Source organism: Oncorhynchus masou, chromosome 32 (assembly GCF_036934945.1).
Source record: "Oncorhynchus masou masou isolate Uvic2021 chromosome 32, UVic_Omas_1.1, whole genome shotgun sequence".
Classification (NCBI taxonomy): domain Eukaryota; kingdom Metazoa; phylum Chordata; class Actinopteri; order Salmoniformes; family Salmonidae; genus Oncorhynchus; species Oncorhynchus masou.
The window spans coordinates 31,624,769-31,650,686 of record NC_088243.1 but is presented as its reverse complement, the minus strand read 5'-3'; the positions used below and the strand labels follow the sequence as shown (position 1 = coordinate 31,650,686).

The 25,918-nt window shown below is 45.1% G+C and overlaps 1 protein-coding gene across 1 annotated transcript in view; it reads right to left on the bottom strand.

The window, feature by feature from the left end:
• Window positions 1-3,632: 3,632 nt before the first annotated feature.
• Window positions 3,633-25,918, bottom strand: part of LOC135525926 (RAC-alpha serine/threonine-protein kinase-like) — a 47,736-nt gene continuing 25,450 nt past the window's right edge. Inside the window, exons 3-14 of the mRNA XM_064953900.1 lie at window positions 17,351-17,479; window positions 15,984-16,095; window positions 15,743-15,869; window positions 14,864-14,995; window positions 14,672-14,737; window positions 14,171-14,239; window positions 13,886-14,011; window positions 12,774-12,902; window positions 7,094-7,308; window positions 6,923-7,010; window positions 6,690-6,792; window positions 3,633-5,563 (exon numbers count right to left, since the gene is read on the bottom strand). Of these exons, the coding sequence (XP_064809972.1) occupies window positions 5,484-5,563; window positions 6,690-6,792; window positions 6,923-7,010; window positions 7,094-7,308; window positions 12,774-12,902; window positions 13,886-14,011; window positions 14,171-14,239; window positions 14,672-14,737; window positions 14,864-14,995; window positions 15,743-15,869; window positions 15,984-16,095; window positions 17,351-17,479 (1,376 nt within the window). The 3' untranslated portion in view covers window positions 3,633-5,483. The remainder of the gene's footprint in view (window positions 5,564-6,689; window positions 6,793-6,922; window positions 7,011-7,093; window positions 7,309-12,773; window positions 12,903-13,885; window positions 14,012-14,170; window positions 14,240-14,671; window positions 14,738-14,863; window positions 14,996-15,742; window positions 15,870-15,983; window positions 16,096-17,350; window positions 17,480-25,918) is intronic.

Genomic DNA, 25,918 nt, shown 5'->3' with positions numbered 1-25,918 from the left:
CTAAAATCTATTTTGATTTGTTTAACACGTTTTTGGTTACTACATGTTCCCATATGTTTTATTTCATAGTTTTGATGTTTTCACAATGTAGAAAATAGTAAAAAAGAAAGAAAAATAATTGAATGAGTGTCTAAACTTTTGACTGGTACTGTATATCTTAGTGCACAGAGATTGGGAATCAGTTGCCAGAACAGATCAAAACGTTTATCAAAGACGACAAGCGTTGGCTAAATTCTGGTCTTACTTGCCATGGGCACCGGTATACAGTGATTCCCTTACAAAATAAATGATTGCCGTTTTGAAACTGCAGTCGATTGTGGTATATTGGAAGCGGTAGTTACACTGCAAAATTACTGCAGTAAACAAAACTATTTTTAGGCAGTATTTTCAGAATACTGCACTATACCTGCAGTTGTACTACACTCTGACTGCAATCTTTTTTGTAAGGGTTTGCATTGGGGCCAATATACTGGGTGGAGTAAAAGGCCAGCAACACTCTGTATTATTCATGGCCACGTGAAATTACACCATATATAGAATAGATTCTACAGAGCCTACTAAGTACTCCCCCCACTTTTACATCGGCACAAATTAAAGTTTCCTGTGCAGTGCTATATTTGTACCGTATTGTGTCCAAGCACCCCATTTGAAGCTGTTTTGACCACTGTAAAAGGCCAGCAACACTCTATTATTTATAGCCACGTGAAATTATGCCATATAGATTCTACAGACCCTACTGATACTCCCCACGTCCCATCGGCACAAAGAATAATTTATTCTCTGTAAACCAATATACACTGCTCAAAAAAATAAAGGGAACACTTAAACAACACAATGTAACTCCAAGTCAATTACACTTCTGTGAAATCAAACTGTCCACTTAGGAAGCAACACTGATTGACAATAATTTTCTAATGCTGTTGTGCAAATGGAATAGACAACAGGTGGAAATTATAGGCAATTAGCAAGACACCCCCAATAAAGGAGTGGTTCTGCAGGTGGGGACCACAGACCACTTCTCAGTTCCTATGCTTCCTGGCTGATGTTTTGGTCACTTTTGAATGCTGGCGGTGCTTTCACTCTAGTGGTAGCATGAGACGGAGTCTACAACCCACACAAGTGGCTCAGTTTGTGCAGCTCATCCAGGATGGCACATCAATGCGAGCTGTGGCAAGAAGGCGCTACCAGGAGACAGACCAGTACATCAGGAGACGTGGAGGAGGCCGTAGGAGGGCAACAACCCAGCAGCAGGACCGCTACCTCCACCGTTGTGAAAGGAGGAGCAGGAGGAGCACTGCCAGGGCCCTGCAAAATTACCTCCAGCAAGCCACAAATGTGCATGTGTCTGCTCAAACAGACAGAAACAGACTCCAGGAGGGTGGTATGAGGGCCCGACATCCACAGGTGGGGGTTGTGCTTACAGCCCAACACCGTGCAGGACGTTTGGCATTTGCCAGAGAACGCCAAGATTGGCAAATTCGCCACTGGCGCCCTGTGCTCTTCACAGATGAAAGCAGGTTCACACTGAGCACGTGACAGAGTCTGGAGACGCCATGGAGAACGTTCTGCTGCCTGCAACATCCTCCACCACGTTGCACCACAGACTGTCCAGGAGTTGGCGGATGCTTTAGTCCAGGTCTTTGAGGAGATCCCTCAGGAGACCATCCTCCACCTCATCAGGAGCATGCCCAGGCGTTGTAGGGAGGTCATACAGGCACGTGGAGTCCACACACACTACTGGGCCTCATTTTGACTTGTTTTAAGGACATTACATCAAAGTTGGATCAGCCTGTGGTGTGGTTTTCCACTTTAATTTTGAGAGTTGACTCCAAATCCAGACCTCCATGGGTTGATAAATTTGATTTCCATTGATCATTTTTGTGTGATTTTTTGTCGTCAGCACATTCAACTATGTAAATCATTTTTACATATTTAATAAGAATATTTCATTCATTCAGATCTAGGATGTGTTATTTTAGTGTTCCCTTTATTTTTTGAGCAGTGTATAATGCATATACAGTGATTTGCATGGAGGGCATTTATTTGACCTTGGAACATGTTTTAAAACCCCAAATTAAAGCAAATGTCACTTAAATATGAAAACATATGAATCATTGTTAATGTTTAGACAATTTTTCATACATTAATAAACAGGTTACACTTTTCTACTACTGCGTGGAGGACTTTTATTTAGAAAATTCCGTGACCCGGAAGTACTGACAATCACTTTATCCGAGTTACCTATCAAAGATGTTCTGCTTCTCTCCACTAGGTGGTGCTCTACCACTAAGTATAAAATGTCTGTCTCAAAATTGCAGTTGCTACTGTAGTACAGTGCAACTACTTTAACATAGTAACCAGATCACTATATTTATTTTTCCATAGCTTATGCAGGTGCAACATAACTACCAAGGGCTGAGTTCATGGTATAAGTCCTAGAAGTTGGTTTAATCACAGCTGGGTCCAGACTAGCTCACATTGACACCAAACCCAAAGACTCTTCTCCATTGTTAGACTTGATCCCTGTCCTTATCTGGCTTTTGAGGTTGTGACCTCTCTCTCAGGGCAACCCCCTTTTGTTTCCCTGCTCACTTCGAAAGCAAAGAAATCTGTCCTCCTAGTCATTTACAACCACCAGTTTATTTTAATCTTCCTCTCAACATCTTAACACACCCTACTTTATTCTAGCCATTGAGGGCAGCCGTATGAGGAGGGAAAGCACATCCTATTTATTCCAAAGGCCTTTTCTTTGAGCCCTCTTCCCATCCTTCCTGGATGTAAATGGCCACAAAGGTTTGTTCTCCTTCAGTAAACCTTACATGAAGACTTCAACTTTAGCAGGAGACCTAGTCAGTTGCACAGCTGAATGCATACAACCAATCTCTTCCACATTTAACCCCGGGGAGCAGTTGTTGTGAGGTGGGTTAACTGCCTTACTCAAGGGCAGAATGGCAGATTTTTCCACCTTGCTACTAACCTTTGGGTTACTGTCCCAACACTAACCACTAGGCTACCTGCCGCCCATGGATATATCTAAAGCATAGATGCGTTTTCAACCCTCAGAGATGATAATTGGAAAGATCGGTACACTGAGGTAAGGAGAAAGAGAGAGTCAGTATTTGACAAGCTCCCTACAACATCCCAAGAGCGGGCAGAACCTCATTGCTAACACAGAGGTGCATTGTGGGTTGTGCAGCTGGAGCCAGGTGAGGAGCGGTTGTCAGGTGAGCCCCACACTGGGCACAACCATGGTCCTGCGGTGAGGAGCAGTGCTGCTGGCCAGACAGACAGACTGAGCCCTGGCTGTCAACATCTGCTCCAGAGACTGTACCATCTGGGTCTGGCCCAAAGGAGCTTCTCCTCCAGCTCTAACCAGCTGCAGATCGAGCCAGACAGACATGGACCTAAGCAATCCTGTGGAGGTACAGAAACAGGGCCAAGTCCAACCACTCAGTCATTAGGTTTATTCATCATTTGTTTCAGACGCTCGCCTCATGAGTTATTTTTTTCTTAAGTACTTCACTCAGCACAAGCTTGACTTGCTAATGCTTTGGATCTATGACTGTGGGTTAAAGCATATTAGAGAAGATAAATGTTCTGTAACGACTGAAAAAAAGACAAGTTGGCACAAATTTAGTTAGGACATTTTATATAAATTTGAAAGAAAAACTGTAAAAAGTGTACAAAGGTTATACTATTTGTTTACTAAAGCTGGTGTCCTCAGTTTCTGGAATGGGAAAGGGCAGGTACAAAAAGGTATTAAAGGCATTTCCCCATTTTTAGAGGGTGACAGCAAAGGGTGCACAGGAGGGGGCACAGCGCACAAGAATAAGTAACAATCCAATCAAGGAATTGAGGTGAAAATAAAAATGCCTTTACATTCAATAACATTAACTTCATAGTTATCAGTCCTCTGGAAACACTGCAGTTTCCCCAAAAAGCATTTCCAAGATTCTCAGTTCATCTACAGCAATCTGTATAGGGGGGTTAATTACGCAAACAAGCCTTTAATAGTTCACACCTTTCAGAATTGACTAAAGTGTAACAAGTACAAATAAGTGTACAAATACATGTTTTGGGGCAGGAAATTGCATATCATTGGCAGTCACTCGTTTTCTATAAATAACTCAGAACCATGTACCCTGATCCCTACCTATAGAGATCAAAGCAGACTCAACTTGTTTTCCCCTGAACCACAGCCCAGCTTGTTTATGGAGTAAGTCCTGAATGACTGTATGTTGTTACAGTGACCTCATTGAGGCTGTAGTGAATACACTGGGAGGAAAACACCCAATACTGTGGAAGAGGAAAAAACCCAGAGACAGAAGATTCCCTGATTGGGCAGAAAGGATCAGTACCTGACTGGCCAGTTCAGAAAGAAACAGCCAAGAGTGTTTGAAACACAGCATTCAGACAGGAAGGCATCATGATCCAAGCACATAGTCCAGAGATATTAGAGTAACTGTCTTTTCAAATGGGACAACAGCAAAAGGATATCCAATTGACCGTGTAGACACAGTTCTGAGATTCAGTGACGGCAAGCTTGAACACATTTACATTGTATGCCTGCTCCCACAATCAGTTCTTTAAGTGTCTGCCATTGTATTGCACAATTTGTCATTAGCCTGATAATGGAGCGGAGCGCTCTGACAGAGGTCAATAGACCATGTCATTCTCCCTTTGTTCTAGAATGTTTTGGGGCTCTAACATACAGATAAGAATGTTCTTTTGAGGAATGGAAGTCCTATGAGAATCAACCATGTTCTACAACAGTTAGGTATGCAGAATTATACATTTTATTGATTAGGTACATTCAAATGGCAGAACAACAGGTTTCAAAGTGTTGGTCAAATAGTGATTAGTGTAACGTGAAAGTCCTGATAACAATATCTAAATATGATTAAACCTCCCACTACATGGACAATTAAGTCATTGGTCATATTTTGTTGTTGCTGTTGGTCCACAATATGTCTTTGCCTTAAACAAAGAACATCAAAAAGACATTTACATGGCTAATTCCGATACAATCCTTATGGTCCCGTAAAATGTTCACTTGGTGAATAATGTGTGACAAATATAACAGGTGCTGACAGAAGCAAGGCAAATAGAAGTTTAGGAAAGTGTAGCCTGACCATTCTAAATTGATATACCACATTGCTGCATTGCCACCCTTTTCCTATAAAGTGTGGTTTTATGAACATCAAGCTTGTCTGACTCAACTCATCAAGACAAGCAACACTGTAGTGTTTTCTCTCACCATTAGAAAAGTCTTAAGAAGCCACAGAAACAACCCATTTTTCATTTGTGTAGTATGAAGTATTTTCCCCTATAATTACCAAACTTGCAGATAGCAAATGTCTGTTCAACAATACTATATGCGACACTGGAAGTAAAAACAAAAAAAGGATGGGGCGAATGTAGTTGGATGTGCAGTCTGGTAGGGTGAGGGGAAATGTTGGGACCAGAGGAATGAGAGGGGGTATTTAGGCTGTCCCACTCGCAGAGTAGGAGAACTGTGGGAAGTGGGGCCTCCGTTCGCTGTCAAACGACTCCATGCTGTCTTCTGGAATACATAAAAAGTGGGAAGGAAAGAGTGGGATGGCACAGAGAGAACTCAATTAGTGTAGAACTTTAATCTGATCATCACATTTCTTGAATTTCAATTTGTTCTTTTTCATCTCAGTGACGACAAAAAGCATTATGATTTAGTCCTAATACATAATGTACCTAGAACTAGCACAGGGTGCAGTTCGGCACACATTGCTAGTGCTCTAGCACCACCATTTTGAGGGACAAAGTGAACTATGGAATAACAGATGTTACACACGCTTTCCAGAAGAGGGCACAAATCCCCCAGAGGAATTGAATAAACTATGTAATTTGACCTCACATTAATTGCACTGGGATAGGGAACATGAGCCTTCCCCATTCTCATTTCAATACTTACCTTTGAGAGTGCAATCTATACCTCTAAATGATGTTCAAACTTTTATTTATTTCTCTTGTGGGATTTAATTCCTTGACTACTACAGTACAGATAGATATACAGTATAATCTACATCAAGGGCTATTTGCACGTGGAACTCTTACGGAGTGCACCTTTTGAAATGGTTGTTCAATTAATAGGTTGTAAATCCACTGGGAGTACCCAAAACGTACATGTCCTAGGCAGTAAGCAAAGATAGGACTGCATTTAAAGTAGAAACAAGGGACATTCTCTCATAAGCCTGACAACAAGAGAAAGAATGTTGATTGAGGACTGTAATATTCTAAAACTAAACCATGTAGATCAGCTTGGGGTTTTCGTTTGGGACACTGAAATTCTGTAAACCTCCCTCAAAATAAACAATTACCTTTGGAGCCATGATAAAAACAATTGAAAGTTCAGTTTAAAATCAACATTTTCAGAAAATCTCTGAAGAGGGGGATAGAAATGTCAGATTCTGAAACTCGGTAAGTGGTTGTCGTACTGTCAACAGTAATGACATTCAGAACCACGTGTGTCCCCAGTTTATTCTTACTGAGTCAGACTATGATCATCACAATTAAACAAAAGCATTCCGGTCCAGTGAGTCAGTGAAAAACATTAGTATGATGATCGTCTATTTGGGCTTGTAATTCTGTTCTCTGTGATGCGAGTCTGGTGTGTGTCTCCTGTAACGATACAGTGGCAGTGGGTCAGGTAGTACCTTGTCCGGGCGGTGTAATAGTGATGGTCTGTGCTGTGAACTCCTCGTCAAAATACCGCGTGTCTGTTTCTGAGGTAACCTGCGGCTTAAAAGGCGGGACCAGCTGTGAGAGAAGAGAGGACATCATGTAGCACATTGGCACATCTGTCCTGTCAGAGAGTGTAGACATTTGCAGGCCTGGTCAAATCTATTGGTTGTTCTCTGAAGTAATGGAAAGTGTTACATCGATTTACCTTCTTCTCATAAACATCTTGCCATTCAATCCCAGCAAAGAATTTGTGCTGCATGATCTCTTTGGCATCATTCTGTCCACCACCTAACCTGGAAGACACAGGGACCAAATGGACAGGAGTAACTACAGAGGCCCCTTTGGTTGGAATGAGAAGGGAGGGAGGCCAACTTACCGCTGCTTGGGGTCCTTTTTGAGCAGGCCTGAGAGCAGGGACCTGCCCTCGGGGCCCAGGGTGCGTGGGAAACGGATGTCCTCCATGAGGATGAGCTCAAACAGCTTCTCGTGGTCCTGGTTGTAGAAGGGCAGCCTACCACACATCATCTCGTACATGACCACGCCCAGACCCCACCAGTCCACCGCCCGGCCATAGTCATTGTCCTCCAGAACCTAGACAACACAGGACAACCACAACTCAATAGAATACAGCTTTACTAATACCACTACGGACAATTACACAATCATACCTGGAAGCATACAGGACAGAACAAGGACAATACTAGGGCTAGCAGGAGTTCAAATGTACGGTCAGCCCTATGACGGCATCAAAAGAGACACACATACTATACATTCTTGGTTTAGATCTCCGAAACCTATCTATTAGCTAAGTGGATGGACATTAGGTGAGTAGTGAGGTCAGCAGCTCTCCAGGCTGTATAAAGAACCCTAAGGCCAGTGCCAGTGCCCCCCCCCCTTTCTAGGCTTTCTGACCAGCCACAGCAAGCACTGACTCACATCTCACAATAGGAGCAGGGATAGAATTTCCCCAGGAGCCCTGCATATTTAATCACCAGAGGTCTGCAGTACACACCAACATCCAGAATGCACTGCATATCCAACCACACCACACCACAGCCCTTAGTCATTTAGATGGAGGCTCACACACCATGGAAGATGACATGTTCACACGTTCTAATCAAGCTTCAGCTCTGTGCTGACCAACTGGGGAAACCTGTTGAACGTCAGTACACTCTTCCAATTGTTACTATACAAGGCCTTCTGGGATGTGTCGTTGGGTCAACAGTACCGGAAGGATGTTGTAAGTGAAATCTAGTCACTGAGAACAGCTGTTCTTTAAAACATCAAAAGGTTATACGAGGTGAGATAGACCGGTCCAGGAATAGATTCATAGGTAAGGGGGCAGCCTAATATAATTAAATATGGACATGAAGGTACACAGACCCAGAAAGAGGAGGCAGGCAGAACAGATGGACGGACGTGGCCGTAAATAGAACAAAACCGGAGTGTGTTTTGTGCGCGTGGGTGGGCGGCGTGTGTGTGTGTCTGAGGGGCATGCTGCTTGGCGCTGCGGTTAGGGGCGAGGAGGCCTCGGCAGGCAGGGGTAACCTGAAGCCGGCACGGTGCTAGGATTACTGGACCGTCTCTATTTCCAGCGCTGCTGTCGTGCGATTCACACCGTGAGACAGCTGGGTCTGCAGCTGCCCCATATACAGTATGTAGGAGAGCGCCACAGCTGTGGAGCTGCCAGGACCACAGGAGCCAAGCTCATCCCTCACAAGTAACCAGGGCTGCCTGGACCGACTCTGTTACACTGGCCCCAAGGACAGCACGGTGCAGAGTGGAGGGAGGAGGGGAAGAGAAATATACTCCACTTGATACTACTCTCCATCTTACTCTGGCCCTTTTTCTCCCTCTAAACAAACACAGCTACCGTCCCTCTCTCAAACACATCACTGGCTCACATTATATGTGATTCCCTGAACTTCCTTGTTCATAACTTCCCCAATTCAACTTCAGTCATTACTGTTCCAATGTTTCTATAAAAGGACCCTATTTCACAGTGGCTTAAGTGAAACTGGTTCCATGGGTGTTCTCTAGAGGAAGGTTTACAGTGCTGGGCTCCTAGCCTGTGGAATATTCCCAGACGTTACAGGATTCCTATGCAGCACACACAACAAGGTCATTGTTTACTGCAGAACAACCTGTAACACTGCCTGGCCCTGGCTCCATAGAGACGCTCTGCGGCGACCCTGTCTCCACGGAAACGCCCCCTGATGTCTCCGCTGCTGGAGTCTAGCAGAGCTGGGGCTGTTATAGGGTAGAATGTTACTGTGTACAGAATGGCAGATGAAGAGGTGGGGCTGTTATAGGGTAGAATGTTACTGTGTACAGAATGGCAGATGAAGAGCTGGGGCTGTTATAGGGTAGAATGTTACTGTGTACAGAATGGCAGATGAAGAGCTGGGGCTGTTATAGGGTAGAATGTTACTGTGTACAGAATGGCAGATGAAGAGCTGGGGCTGTTATAGGGTAGAATGTTACTGTGTATAGAATGGCAGATGAAGAGCTGGGGCTGTTATAGGGTAGAATGTTACTGTGTACAGAATGGCAGAGGAAGAGCTGGGGCTGTTATAGGGTAGAATGTTACTGTGTACAGAATGGCAGATGAAGAGCTGGGGCTGTTATAGGGTAGAATGTTACTGTGTACAGAATGGCAGATGAAGAGCTGGGGCTGTTATAGGGTAGAATGTTACTGTGTACAGAATGGCAGATGAAGAGCTGGGGCTGTTATAGGGTAGAATGTTACTGTGTACAGAATGGCAGATGAAGAGCTGGGGCTGTTATAGGGTAGAATGTTACTGTGTATAGAATGGCAGATGAAGAGCTGGGGCTGTTATAGGGTAGAATGTTACTGTGTACAGAATGGCAGATGAAGAGCTGGGGCTGTTATAGGGTAGAATGTTACTGTGTACAGAATGGCAGATGAAGAGCTGGGGCTGTTATAGGGTAGAATGTTACTGTGTACAGAATGGCAGATGAAGAGCTGGGGCTGTTATAGGGTAGAATGTTACTGTGTACAGAATGGCAGATGAAGAGCTGGGGCTGTTATAGGGTAGAATGTTACTGTGTACAGAATGGCAGATGAAGAGCTGGGGCTGTTATAGGGTAGAATGTTACTGTGTACAGAATGGCAGATGAAGAGCTGGGGCTGTTATAGGGTAGAATGTTACTGTGTACAGAATGGCAGATGAAGACCTGGGGCTGTTATAGGGTAGAATGTTACTGTGTACAGAATGGCAGATGAAGAGCTGGGGCTGTTATAGGGTAGAATGTTACTGTGTACAGAATGGCAGATGAAGAGCTGGGGCTGTTATAGGGTAGAATGTTACTGTGTATAGAATGGCAGAGGAAGAGTTGGGGGTGAATATGGGAGAATGGGGGGGGGGTGGGTCCAGTTAATGGAGGTAAGGACATGGACGTATGGGAGAATGTTACTGGGGAGAAGTGAAGTGCCTTTCATTTCTAACATACCCCACATAAAACATGAAATTATATGAACATATTATGTTCATCCCTTTTACTTATCATGTGCCTTTTGCTGGCCCTAGTGTGAGTGGGGGACATTATGATGAAATAGTAATTCATGCGCTGGTTGGTTTTTGTGATGATAGCTACTGTAGACTATGCCCTAGATCAGGACGGTCCTCGAAGAGAGATGAAGATGTCAGATGAAAGCGCCATGGGAGAATGTTACTGGGGAGAAGTGAAGTAAGGACAACGTGTGTATGGGAGAATGTTACTGGGGAGAAGTGAAGTAAGGACAACGTGTGTATGGGAGAATGTTACTGGGGAGAAGTGAAGTAAGGACAACGTGTGTATGGGAGAATGTTACTGGGGAGAAGTGAAGTAAGGACAACGTGTGTATGGGAGAATGTTACTGGGGAGAAGTGAAGTAAGGACAACGTGCGTATGGGAGAATGTTACTGGGGAGAAGTGAAGTAAGGACAAGGTGTGTATGGGAGAATGTTACTGGGGAGAAGGGAGGAATGGGAGAATGTTACTGGGGAGAAGTGAAGTAAGGACAACGTGTGTATGGGAGAATGTTACTGGGGAGAAGTGAAGTAAGGACAACGTGCGTATGGGAGAATGTTACTGGGGAGAAGTGAAGTAAGGACAACGTGTGTATGGGAGAATGTTACTGGGGAGAAGTGAAGTAAGGACAACGTGTGTATGGGAGAATGTTACTGGGGAGAAGTGAAGTAAGGACAACGTGTGTATGGGAGAATGTTACTGGGGAGAAGTGAAGTAAGGACAACGTGTGTATGGGAGAATGTTACTGGGGAGAAGTGAAGTAAGGACAAGGTGTGTATGGGAGAATGTTACTGGGGAGAAGTGAAGTAAGGACAAGGTGTGTATGGGAGAATGTTACTGGGGAGAAGTGAAGTAAGGACAAGGTGTGTATGGGAGAATGTTACTGGGGAGAATGTTAGGTGTGTATGGGAGAATGGGGAGAAGTGAAGTAAGGACAACGTGTGTATGGGAGAATGTTACTGGGGAGAAGTACTGGGGAAGTGAAGTAAGGACAACGTGTGTATGGGAGAATGTTACTGGGGAGAAGTGAAGTAAGGACAACGTGTGTATGGGAGAATGTTACTGGGGAGAAGTGAAGTAAGGACAACGTGTGTATGGGAGAATGTTACTGGGGAGAAGTGAAGTAAGGACAAGGTGTGTATGGGAGAATGTTACTGGGGAGAAGTGAAGTAAGGACAAGGTGTGTATGGGAGAATGTTACTGGGGAGAAGTGGGGTAAGGACAAGGTGTGTATGGGAGAATGTTACTGGGGAGAAGTGAAGTAAGGACAAGGTGTGTATGGGAGAATGTTACTGGGGAGAAGTGAAGTAAGGACAAAGTATGGGAGAATGTTACTGGGGAGAAGTGAAGTAAGGACAAGGTGTGTATGGGAGAATGTTACTGGGGAGAAGTGAAGTAAGGACAAGGTGTGTATGGGAGAATGTTACTGGGGAGAAGTGAAGTAAGGACAAGGTGTGTGGCCCTGGCTTTTCCCAGGTCAGGATAGGCATCCTGAACAGGGGTGTTCAGACGGTTGGGGCTTTTTAAAGCAAGCCTTAAGACTTATCTTTATTGGCTGGCCTACCCTTCATCCTATATTTTGATTGTTGCTTTTATGATATGGTTATATATATATACATTTGTATTATTTAAAAAAAAAAAAAAAATAAAATTAACTTTAATTTTATGCACTTTGAGATTAATCTTGCTTAATGAAAAGCGATTTACAAATGTAATGAATTGTTATTATTATTATCATCATCCCGGGCAGCGGTGGGCTAGAAGCAGCTGCAGCCAATGGGGACTTTTCTCCAGGGGCGGAAGCTCACGTTTCCTGGGGCACTGCCAACCCCCCCACAGCAAATTCCAAATGGCGGCTAAAAACAACGAGCCGGCAACTGTGTCAACATGGGCACCCTTCTCCCGGAGAAAGAAATCCTACGGCAAGAGGGCTATCACACACACAATGCCCTATCGCGTTACATACACACCACTCAAACACACGTCACACCTGCACGCAATGGGGAGCAGCCACACCCCTGTACACATGTCCTCTCAACCAACAAATATGGGCCCACCCTGCCCTGCCCTTGTCACACTGCAGACTCATTAGCTCCATGTCTTATACTGAAGATTAGACAGGCATTTAGGAACAGCTGTCCCAAAGCCACTCTTCCACATAGCTTGTATGCCTTAACAATATGCCCGACAACATACATTTATGATGTTGTGTGTAGTGGGATATATTCTCTGCGCCACAGTTCCTCTCTTCAAACAGTATTTCGTCTGTTAATCCTTTCAGGTACTTACCAATTATGTGACTTTATTCTGTTCAGTTGATTTAAACTCAAATTTGATACAGTGTACTAACAAGAACATGTCAAAAGTGTTTGAACCATCAGGTCTTTTCACAACGTCAAATTCTAAACTTCTGAAGAGGAAGAAGGCCACATGGGTTGTGCTCCAAAGGCTACATCTTTATTGACTCAAAATGATAAGATTTAATGACCCCCATATTGGTGATTACAGTGAGAATACACTACCTCTGGGGCCAGGTACTCTGGCGTCCCACAGAAGGTCTTCATGGTGGCCCCGTCTGTGATCCCCTCCTTACACAGTCCAAAGTCAGTGATTTGTATGTGTCCGTCTTTGTCTAGCATGAGATTTTCCAGCTGAGGGGAGGAGACAGAATGTGTTTATGTTACCTTTATTTAACTAGGCAAGTCAGTTAAGAACAAATTCTTATTTTCAATGACGGCCTAGGAACAGTGGGTTAACTGCCTGTTCAGGGGCAGAACGACAGATTTCTACCTTGTCAGCTGGGGGGTTTGAACATGCAACCTTCCGGTTACTAGTCCAACGCTCTAACCACTAGGAAGACAGGAAGTATCCGCATCAGCAGGGAGAGTGTCTATGTGAGGTGTGTGATTGAGGCCCAGCTGATTTGGCTTCCTCTCAGAGGAATGAGTTAGCGATGCATTGCCTTTTAATATCAGTGTCCTCTCAGTAAACGTCACCTGGCATCTGTAGCTCACACGTGACCAACAGCACCAGGCCAGAGTCAGCACATCCTCCAATACTGCTACCCTGGCATTTTCAGGAGAACCTTAGCAGGTTGGAAGCCTGCCTCATAAACCCATGGGAAGATCACAGGGAGGGGGGAACGAGGAGGGAGGGGGGCTATGCTGACCTGGCTGGTATAGTTTCATCAGCTGGAAGAAACAGGGCTACAGATGCCTCCCTCCCGTCCCTCTTATAAAAAACAGTCATATACTACCTCTGCTCTTACGCTATGAATACAGTTCACTGAGTTTTTGTACCGGCCTCTTGCTTCTGGTATTAACAAATTGCAGCTTTACGGAATAAGTTTGATGCCGGGGGTAAAAGATGACTCAATACTCTTACACACTTTCCAAAATACAAAATGTCTAATTGTTGCCCATTTACATTAATGGTGAAAATAAAATTAAAATATACGAGTGGAACAGCTGTCCAGTCGGATATGTGGGTTATTCTACTCCTCCTGCCATAAGAGGAGGTCTGGGCCTAAGTTTCCAGCTGCAGTGATGCCTGAATCAGGGGGAGGCAGATCGATGCGCCCCTGGCGGACACTATTTATATCCCGGTCGGGACTGACTGTGTTCCAACACCTTACCTTCAGGTCTCTGTAGACCACGTTCCTCTCAGCATGCAGGTAGTCCAGTGCTGACACTATCTCCGCCCCATAGAACCGAGCCCGCTCCTCAGAAAACACCCGGTCCCGGGACAGGTGGAAGAACAGCTAGATGAGGGAGGAAGTGAGGGAAGGAGGGAGGGAGGGAGAGGAGACAGAGGGAACAGGGTGAGCGTACACAGAAGGAGGGGTGGGAGGCGTTATTGGCTACTACTAGCTAAATTGGATCTTGTGTGTCAGGTGTTATTGACAGTTTAAAAAGCTCACCTCTCCGCCGTTCGCATACTCCATGACGAAACACAACCGGTCATGAGTCTGGAAGGAGTATTTCAGGCCCTGGAGATATACACTAATAACTTTAACTGCAATCAATGAAAAAATAAGCTTGCAAGTTCTCCAAAAGAAACCCATGTCTTTGTTGATGTGATATCTGCCTCTGGGATATTACTGTTGTGTGCAAAATGCCCATTCACCACAGTGGGATGAACACAAGCTGCATGTGTTACCACTTAACGTGGAAGAGTTTGGCATTGTGAGCCATCACAGACTTTGAGAAAGGTGGTTAACTGACAATGAAAGGTCTGGTGTCCTCAATAGAGGCCAAGTCTATTGCTGTGTTTGTAAACATTGCTCAAACTCTCCCAGCACAGATTCAGCATCTCCCCCTGCATGGAAGCTCCCAGGCTGAAGTGGAGTGGCTCCTCAGAGTCTTTGTGGCCAGAGGAGAGTTTGGGTTAAGTGTATGGAATGGATGGAGGGGTCTCTCACCGTCAAGAACGGATGCTTGGAATTCTGGAGCACTCGGTTTTCTGTGAGTGTGTGTGCCACTTCATCCTGAAAGAGATCACAAAGAGTGTTTGTGCAACTCCCACAATGGATGCCGTTTAGGTATCCATGATCGCTCCCATGCTCTCTCTCTCGCACTCATGCTTCCTGTAACGGTCAGTGGCCTGTACTCACTTTCGCTACGATTACTTCCTTCTTCAGGATTTTCATGGCATAGTAGCGTCCTGTGGCCTTCTCCTTCACCAGGATCACTTTGCCAAAAGTGCCTTTTCCTAGGAGTTTGAGGTATTCAAAGTCGTGCATAGTCTATGAGCGAGGGGAGAAAAAGAGCCACCGGGTTACAAAACAGCAGTTATAACAAACTAGTCAAAACATATAATCCCACTGACAACACGGAAGCATTACAGGTGCTAGATCATCCACTCCGCAATTTCCACTCTTCTAAAGGTGGGACTATATGCTGCAGTAGCTAATTTAACCTCTGACCCCCAGGGCTGGTGAGAATGTTGAAAACGGTTGTGTGGGGGACATCCAATCCGGTGCCCTTAGACCTTGGTTTCATGAGTTAACAGCACATGTGTGGTGATGAAACAGAGTGGACACGCTATGTGGTGCTAAGCCTCCCAGGGCTGATGTCAGGAAAGTGTCAGGGAGCCGTGGGAGCTGGGGTGAGGCAGGAAGGGCCATGAGGAGTGGGGTGAGGCAGGAAGGGCCATGAGGAGTGGGGTGAGGCAGGAAGGGCCATGAGGAGTGGGGTGAGGCAGGAAGGGCCGTGAGGAGTGGGGTGAGGCAGGAAGGGCCGTGAGGAGCGGGGTGAGGCAGGAAGGGCCGTGAGGAGCGGGGTGAGGCAGGAAGGGCCGTGAGGAGCGGGGTGAGGCAGGAAGGGCCATGAGGAGTGGGGTGAGGCAGGAAGGGCCGTGAGGAGCGGGGTGAGGCAGGAAGGGCCGTGAGGAGCGGGGTGAGGCAGGAAGGGCCGTGAGGAGCGGGGTGAGGCAGGAAGGGTTGTGAGGAGCGGGGTGAGGCAGGAAGGCCGTGAGGAGGGCAGGGACGCACCACTTTGAGTCTGGGTTTGGTCAGGTACATCTCCATGTCCATTGGGTCTGGGGAGGAGTCCATCATCTCCTCCTCCTCTTTCTGTAGACTGTCTGCTACGGCCTCAATGGCCTTCGTCCATTCTTCCCTGAGAGAATGAGAAAGGTGACGAGTTGGAGAGGAAAAGAGGGAGAGAGAGTGGAAGGGAAATTACAACACCTCATTTAACATGAGGTAATGCAGCCCAATCATGTAAGCTTGCCTCTCCTCGGGGGTCTCCACGTGGAAGGTGCGCTCGATAACAGTGGTCCACTGCAGGCAGCGGATGATGAATGTGTTGGGCTTGGGCCTCTCCGTCTTCATCAGCTGGCACTCTGGCCACATCCAGGGTGAGACGGCACAGGAGGAGAGAGACCCGCAGTTACAGCCATTTATCTTTATCACCACCCTAACAGACACTGCAGGGACTGCCACCATACACAGGGAACTGAACAGGTGCACTATGGGTGAAGGGGGAAGCCCTGATCACAGATCTCTTCATACTGAATATTTTAACCTCAAAATTTGGTCATTACATGGGACTGTGACATGGATAATGTGAAATAAGCAGACGTTTCAATCAATTCCAGAAAATGTCAAAGATATAATATGGGCCACAGACAACATTCACTTCAAAATAATTTGCTTGAATCAAAGTTAGTATTCTAAGAGAGCAGCCAGTTTCCCAGTGCAGCTCTTTCACATAGTCAACATACTGCGTGTGCCAAAAGGAGACATGGAGGAGTTTGTCAGGATGTCTGTTAGATGGAGGATATGGGGCTGGGCCACCACTGAGCTCCAGCAGGGCCCTGTCAGTGTGGCTGTGTAGCCCAGACCCACCACCCCCCATCAGCAGCACCACACGGCCCCTCTGTGGGTCTACTGCAGGTCTGCTCAGTGACTCTCCCTCCCCGTACTGCTGATTGAGACAGTGCTACAGAGCAGCGCACAGATAAATAATTGAAATCAGTCGGTTAATAACTACTATAACTCAAGAGTGTCAGGAGGAAACGTTTTGTTTAACAAACAGTATGATGTCTAATTACTCTGTTCAATCATCTGTAGAGCCTGTCCCAGTAACTTTCTGCCATCTAGGGTTGCTCTGCTCTACAGAGTCACAGCAGAGCAGTCTCTTAGACAAGACTGGAATTCACACATAGCCAGGGAGAATACACCAGGCTGTTTCTTTCAACTGTACCAATTAAGGTAAGACATTGGCATAGGAGCTACTGAACATAATATAACATTTTTCTATGGGTGATTATGCAATATACACTGAGTACACCAAACATTAGGAACATATTTTGTCTTGCCCATTCACCCTCTGAATGGCACACATACACAATCCATGTCTCAATTGTCTCCAGGCTTAAAAATCCTTCTTTAACCTGTCTCCTTTATACAATGATTGAAGTGGATTTATCAAGTGACATCAATAAGAAATCATAGCTTTCACCTGGTCAGTATTCTACAGTACGTCATGGAAAGAACAGGCGTTCATAATGTTTTGTATACTCAGTGTCAAGCGCTATATGAACTTAAAATGGGTGAGGTAATGTAGATAGTAATCTTGAAAGCGTAGATACTCACGTGCTACTGAGAAGTTATTTAAAGGGGTTTCAAGTGCCTCAACATGTTGTGGTCGTTCCTTGTAGCCTATGAATGTACCATCAGTCTTGAGTAGAAAATACCTGGGCCTCCAGGTCTTAATGTACTCTCCTGCAAAGAGAGATGGACAAAATTGATGCGCATAATTGGTGTCAATAATACAATGTGCTGGTTTCACAAGATTCCATTTTTTTAGGATCCCATTAGCTGACGCCATGACGACAGCTATATTCTTCATGTTGATTGGTCTATGACAATTTAGCTGTGCGGTTTGATTTATGATGCACAAAGTTATTCTTTTCAAGGCGCCACCCTTATTTCAGTGGTGTGACCCATTTCCTGTGATCTAATTACCATGCCGTTCACTAAAATTACCATCTTTTCACCCATTTTCCGCTATAGTAGGACAAAGCCAGGACAAATGGCTGTTTTAGACAGAGTCAGGACCCTTGCCTCTGCCTCTTGTGTCCCATACAGAGCTCCCAAAGGGATCCATCCCTTCCCCATCCACTTCAATACAACACACCCACAGACTAATCTCTCAAAGGCAACAAAACTCAATTTATTCTGTGGATGGTTCAGGAAACGTTGTGCCAGATGTTCCCAAAATCGGAGAAAAAAAACGCTTACGCACCATAAAAAAGGCAGTGGCTCACATCGGAGAAGGGCTTGAATATTTATATAGGAAAAGTGTAATTTATTTTTAATTATGGGAGCCGGGTATTAACCCCATGCAGTGCCTAAGCAAGCTGTCCTTAATTGCCCCATTTCCTCTGATCCAGAAGTCTGGGGGAAGTGGAGATCAGTCAATGCCGGCGTCGTGCTACTCTTCTCCCCGAGCCTTGCCTGGCACAGTTAGGCCACAGGCTCCAGTCTGAGGAAACTGATCCCAGACCTGTCTGTGACGAGGCACAGACCGGGAATCCCTCTAACACAGTACCTAAATGACCTCTAGTCCACTCATCACAACTCATATAAACTCCTCTTAGTGAGAAGAGGCCATGTCTATCCACATCACTAAGTGGATAGTACGCCATATTCTAAAAGTCTCACCTCAAAGTGATGGTTAAACTGTCCGACTAGCAGAATGCCACCTGAGGGGATGGCTCTGATTCACTCAAACACCAACCATTACAGCAGTAACACACACACCGAGAGTAAAACACCTGCTTTACTGCAACCTGCGAGGTGGCGGCACAATTCACAGCACTAGAGAAAACATCTGCCTCAGAGCACTGTATACTTTAAATTTCAATCTGCAGCAGATGTCCAATATGTTATTTCGTCTGTTGCCATTTTTCATCATGGCAAGGGGAGGAGATTCTTCCATCTCCAACCTGCTGGCTAAGTGTTTTTACACCAAACGCAGCTCATTTAGAAATTAGTTAGACTTTGTCTGCCTTCAGATTGCAATGCTTACTGCTTGCATACAGAGCTGAGCTCACTACATCCTCGTTGAAAAACACACGGTGTGATATAGAGTAAAAGCTCTGTGGATTTCCCCATGCCTGTCCAATATGCTGCAATTACAGTGATGAGCCATTTGTCTATTTTACACTACATGGCTCATGAATCAACATTCACAACACTAATCCACACACACCGGTCCCCAGAGAATCCACATTGTCAATGTGATTTACAACTATGGGTCAATGGCAGCTTCACACGACTGACTGAATTCCTCGTTACATCAGCACAGTGGTGGGCATTGGTGAGGAGAAACAGAGATACTCCTATAAGGAGCAGGATCATGGGTGAGAAGCCAACAGTTTCCAACACCTGGACCCACACAGCCTCCATGTCCAAGCCCCTTTTCCAGACTCATGACAAACCTGAGGGACATTGTGTCCAGAAAAAAACCCTCTCAGACCTGGTCTCAGCTCAGCCTTAAACTAAGGTCTCACTACTGCCCCAGCTGGATTGTCAGTCTGTGGTGAGGTCTTGGTTGACCCATATCCCCAAAGCCCACCCCAGGCCAGGCTCAGAGCCCCTGGCAGGGCAGGCTGGGGACAGTATGTGCACAATGCAGAGGCAGCATAATGAGCCCCTACCTCCAAGCCTGCATCACCCCAGCACAGTGACAGAGGAAGGGTTAGCCCAACACAGTGACAGAGGAAGGGTTAGCCTAACACAGTGACAGAGGAAGGGTTAGCCTAACACAGTGGCAGAGGAAGGGTTAGCCTAACACAGTGGCAGAGGAAGGGTTAGCCTAACACAGTGGCAGAGGAAGGGTTAGCCTAACACAGTGACAGAGGAAGGGTTAGCCTAACACAGTGACAGAGGAAGGGTTAGCCTAACACAGTGGCAGAGGAAGGGTTAGCCTAACACAGTGACAGAGGAAGGGTTAGCCTAACACAGTGGCAGAGGAAGGGTTAGCCTAACACAGTGGCAGAGGAAGGGTTAGCCTAACACAGTGACAGAGGAAGGGTTAGCCTAACACAGTGGCAGAGGAAGGGTTAGCCTAACACAGTGGCAGAGGAAGGGTTGCCAGAGGAACACAGTGGCAGAGGAAGGGTTAGCCTAACACAGTGGCAGAGGAAGGGTTAGCCCAACACAGTGGCAGAGGAAGGGTTAGCCTAACACAGTGGCAGAGGAAGGGTTAGCCTAACACAGTGGCAGAGGAAGGGTTAGCCTAACACAGTGACAGAGGAAGGGTTAGCCTAACACAGTGGCAGAGGAAGGGTTAGCCTAACACAGTGGCAGAGGAAGGGTTAGCCTAACACAGTGGCAGAGGAAGGGTTAGCCTAACACAGTGGCAGAGGAAGGGTTAGCCTAACACAGTGGCAGAGGAAGGGTTAGCCTAACACAGTGACAGAGGAAGGGCCCAACACAGTGGCCTAACACAGTGGCAGAGGAAGGGTTAGCCTAACACAGTGGCAGAGGAAGGGTTAGCCTAACACAGGGTTAGCCTAACACAGTGACAGAGGAAGGGTTAGCCTAACACAGTGACAGAGGAAGGGTTAGCCTAACACAGTGGCAGAGGAAGGGTTAGCCTAACACACTGGCAGAGGAAGGGTTAGCCTAACACACTGGCAGAGGAAGGGTTAGCCTAACACAGTGGCAGAGGAAGGGTTAGCCTAACACAGTGGCGGAGGAAGGGTTAGCCTAACACAGTGGCAGAGGAAGGGTTAGCCTAACACAGTGGCAGAGGAAGGGTTAGCCTAACACAGTGGCGGAGGAAGGGTTAGCCTAACACAGTGGCGGAGGAAGGGTTAGCCTAACACAGTGACGGAGGAAGGGTTAGCCTAACACAGTGACGGAGGAAGGGTTAGCCTAACACAGTGACGGAGGAAGGTTAGCCTAACACAGTTAGCCTAACACAGTGACGGAGGAAGGGTTAGCCTAACACAGTGGCGGAGGAAGAGGTTAGCCTAACACAGTGGCGGAGGAAGGGTTAGCCTAACACAGTGACGGAGGAAGGGTTAGCCTAACACAGTGACGGAGGAAGCGTTAGCCTAACACAGTGACGGAGGAAGCGTTAGCCTAACACAGTGACGGAGGAAGCGTTAGCCTAACACACTGGCAGGGCTCCGCTCAACTCTTTCCAGAAGAATACAGAGATTCAGTAAGTAGGCTAAGTCTACTGTTTGGGGTTTTCAACAATGACGCTAACTGGCTGAGTGATTACCTTAATTGTGTCGAGGCCACAAACTGGCATCTAGACCATGGTCCCAACACAGAGAAGAAGAGACAGATGTTTGTTTATGTGCACGAAAGTACACTCTACAATGTATACGTCTATGTTTGAATGTACAGTATATCTGACAACAGCTATTTTTGCCCTCCCCACGCACAGAGGGCCTGCATGGGGCCTGGATTTGGCCTGCCAGCTCCTCTGACGCACGATGCCCACCCAGGCTGGCACGAGTTGGTGTCCACCATGCCTTGTGTCTGGAAAGCACCACAGAGACATTCCTCCACGCAAAGCTTGGCTCTGTCACATGGCTCTCAACGAGGTGACGATGAATACACACTGTACCCTGTCACAGTGTCACTACATAACAACAAAGACAAGGTGATGATGAATACACACTGTACCCTGTCACAGTGTCACTACAAACAACAAAGCCAAGGTGACAGACACTTCATGGTCATCCTTCACTGTAATACAAACGGCATCTCAGGAGACACTAGCATGAAAAGACCAGAGAGTAGGGAGTTCAGTGAACTGAACAAGGTCATCATGGTGGAATGTGACACCTCTCCACCTAACCCCACCCTGAGACTCCACAGCAGGCTCGTACCACAACAGGCTCGGTCCACAGCAGGCTCACCACACCAGGACTGACTTTGGTGCAATTGGCAGAACAAAATGGTTTGTGTGCTTCTTATGCTCTTCCAAATAAAACAATGGTGAAAACAATGGCTGTGAATGTTTAAAAGCCCTTCGATAACATGCATACTGCCAGTGTCTCCTATGAGACAGGTTATAAAATGAGAAGATGGTCTCTGGTCTGGCTGGAGCGAGGACATCCTGACCAGCCATAAGTGTCCACATCCTGACTGGGGCCTATGGAGTCATGTGATGGTAGAAATGCCCACATCCGTCGGTCTGTGTGCCCATTTCTGTTACCTGCAGTCTGCCCCCCGTAGAAAACAGCCATGACTCTGCTGTGTTTTCTATTTACATGCACTTCCCCTTTCCATTGTCACTTCTACTTTTTACAATGACCTTTTTCTAAGACTAAAAACCCAGCCCACTACTATACTGTACTTCGCTGTGCTAATGTTATGTTGACATCCTACAGTGCTATCCCCACAACTTGGGACTGCAGGCTTATGGGATATGAGGCTATGGATGTGCAGACAACAGCAGCAGCCCACTGGTTGGCAATGAAATTACGTTGAACCAATGTGGACTAGATGTTGATTTGATGTCTTTGCACAGTGAGAGGGGATGTCAAGACTCATTCATAGACAAATGAAATGACTCACTAACTATGTGTTTGACACACTATATTTTGACAGATTGGTCATGTTGCAGGATAGAGAGTAAGAGAGGAGACAACATGCTGACTAAGAAAAGGGACTCTGGGATAAAAAGGAGTCCCCTGCTATCAACTCTATCTTCAAAGTCTTTCAGCTGCAGTAAACTGGCCTATTTCATCTCACTAGAACATTTTGATTGTAGAAAACAGGAAACAACTGGACAGACAGCCTGACAACATAGCAGATAAGATCAAGAACTGAACCATCTTTGAGATGGGTAACTTTGACTACAGACTCATCCCGGAAACATATGCACAACAACAACCACAAACAGGATCCTTTTCCATTGTTGGAGCCTGCTCTACATTTGTTCCAGAGACGTCAGATAAAGTTATAGGAGCAAAGGATGTAGACGAGAGTACAAACTGTAAATGAATGAGATGAGGGAGGAGAGAACCAGAAGGTAGCGAGAGAGATTACTACATATGTTCACTACACACGTGCCTGAGAGCGTGAGTGAAGTCTATACGCGCACGTTTGTGTGTGTGTGGGGGGGGGGGGCATGTGTGGAGCTGTCGGGGGCTGATAGAGTGTCTTTACATGACAAACAGCTGCTGAGGTCTGGGATGCACGCTTGGCAAAGTGGAAAATAATGAACAGTGAGAATCTGCCAAACACAAGAGAATTCATCTTTATTTGCCAACTGCTACATGGCTTGTGTGTGGACACAATGTTCCAGTGCCACGCCCTCCACACACACACTCAATGACTTACAGCTGCATAGATGGCCAATTGGCCAAATATTGTATATGGGCAGTTCCATGTAAAGCCCCATGAGCACCAACATGTGAAGCGCATAGGAGCACATCACATTTGGTGTCATATGAAAGCTAAGAGTATGAGAAATTAAGGCGTTTATACATTTTTCCACCACCAAAAGTTGTAATAAGCAAAAGCTTTTGATTTCTGGTTAAACAGATTGAAAAAGTGGTCTTAGAAAACATCTAGCAGAAAAATTCTAAATAAGGTATTAGAAATACAATAACGTTGAGGTGAAGACCCCTGACAAATAATATCAACATTTAACTTGCAGAAGTGTTTTGCCTTCTGTAAGTTAAAATAAATATTGCCAAGTGTTGTCATTCTGTTACCAAAAAAAAGCACATTTGTAAAGCCCCCCGTGCAGTCTTTGCAAATTATCACTATGTCTAATAAATAACTGTGTGTGTGTGTTCATTTAATGAACATAACTCACAAATATATTTAGCATTTATTTCCCTGAGTCTCCTTAAGCCCTTTAAATGCTCAATCTAATCTTTTGGGCATTAGGAAACAAATTTGAAGATATTTACATACACAGCCTGGATGCTCTCTCGAGCCCACGCACTTATCCAGATGAACGTTCATTGGTATATTATAAATCAGACCATTGTGAGGTCATGATGTGGGCCAAAAGTTCCATCCCACCTGAACACGAAAAGGGCAATATCATAGTTTTCAAAATGTCAGTCGCATTTCAACCACATAGCGTGGAAATATCATTCATATATATTTTTTGATTTTATGCATTTTTAACTGCACTTTTGGTATTTTATTAGGATCCCCATTAGCTGTTGTGAAAGCAGCAGCTACTCTTCCTGGGGTCCACACAAAACATGATAAAATACAGAACATTAATAAACAAGAACAGCTCAAGGACAGAATTACATCAACATATCAATACATACACACTAGAGGTCGACCGATTAAATCGGAATGGCCGATTAATTAGGGCCGATTTCAAGTTTTTTGTGCGCCGATTTCCGATTATTTAAAAAATAAATGTATTTACACCTTTTATTTAACTAGGCAAGTCGGTTAAGAACACATTCTTATTTTCAATGACGGCCTAGGAACTGTGGGTTAACTGCCTTGTTCAGGGACAGAACGATAGATTAGTCCAACGCACTAACCATTGTACTCCACGAGTAGGCTGCCTGTTACGCGAATGCAGTAGAAGCCAAGGTAAATTGCTAGCTAGCATTAAACTTATCTTATAAAAAACAATCAATCATAATCACTAGTTATAACTACTAATCCAGTTTAGCAGGTGAAATTGTGTCATTTCTCTTGCGTTCATTGCACGCAGAGTCAGGGTATATGCAACAGTTTGGGCTGCCTGGCTCAATTGCAAAATAATTTGCCAGAATTTTTTATTTATTTTATCTTTATTTAACTAGGCAAGTCAGTTAAGAACAAATTCTTATTTTCAATGACAGCCTAGGAACAGTTCAGGGGCAGAATGACAGATTTGTACCTTGTCAGCTCAGGGGTTTGAACTTGCAACCTTCCGGTTACTAGTCCAACACTCTAACCACCCTGTCGCCCCGCAATTATGACATACATTGAAGGTTGTGCAATGTAACAAGAATATTTAAACTTAGGGATGCCATCCATTAGATGGGGCGGCAGGGTAGCCTAGTGGTTAGAGCGTTGGACTAGTAACCGAAAGGTTGCAAGTTCGAATCCCTGAGCTGACAAGGTACAAATCTGTTGTTCTGCCCCTGAACAGGCAGTTAACCCACTGTTCCTAGGCCGTCATTGAAAATAAGAATTTGTTCTTAACTGACTTGCCTAGTAAAAAATAAATTAAAAAGATAAAATACCAAACGGTTCCGTATTTCACTGAAATAAACATTTTGTTTTCTAAATGATAGTTTCCGGATTCGATCATATTAATAAGGCTTGTAGTTCTGTGTGTCATTATGTTATAATTAAGTCTGATTTGATAGAGCAGTCTGACTTTCGTGCGTTTTGCCAGCAGCTCTTCGCAAGCACAGCGCTGTTTATGACTTCAAGCCTATCAGCCTAATGCCTGGTGTAACCAATGTGAAATGTCTAGCTAGTTAGCTCAATGTACTTGAGTGGTCCAGCCAGAGTCCGGACTTGAACCCGATCTCACATCTCTGGAGAGACCTGAAAATAGCTGTGCAGCGATGCTCCCAATCCAACCTGACAGCGCTTGTGAGGAACTGTAGAGAAGAATTGGAGGTGTGCCAAGCTTGGAGCGTCATACCCAAGACTCAAGGCTGTAATCACTAGGTGCTTCAACAAAGTACTGATTAAAGGGTCTGAATACTAATATAAAATGTGAAATTTCCAGGGGGGGTTTTGTTGATTTGGTCGTTATATGGTTTCGTGTGTAGATTGATAAAATATTTTTTTTAAATCCATTTTAGAATAAGGCAGTAACTTGACAAAATGTGTAAGAAGTCAGGGGGTCTGAATACTTTCAAATGCACCATGCAGTACTTTTTTTGTACTGAATTATACTCTACTGAACACTACTGTATTATACTTTACTATGACACCCAAACCTGTGAAACAGATATCTATGATTGGTACAGATGTGGTCCGGTCCAGACCAACCAAAATTGGTCTTGTTTGTAGATAGAACTCATTAAAATGTAAAGGAGGATATTGCATATTTCTACCTTTGTGTAGCTATTCAGGATAAATGACATTCATAATTATGCATTTCTCTATAGCACAGATCAGAGGCCAAAGATGTAATTCTGTTACCATCATTCTGTTACTGGGTGTAAATACGCTTTACTTATTGTAGTTCAATAACCAAAATAC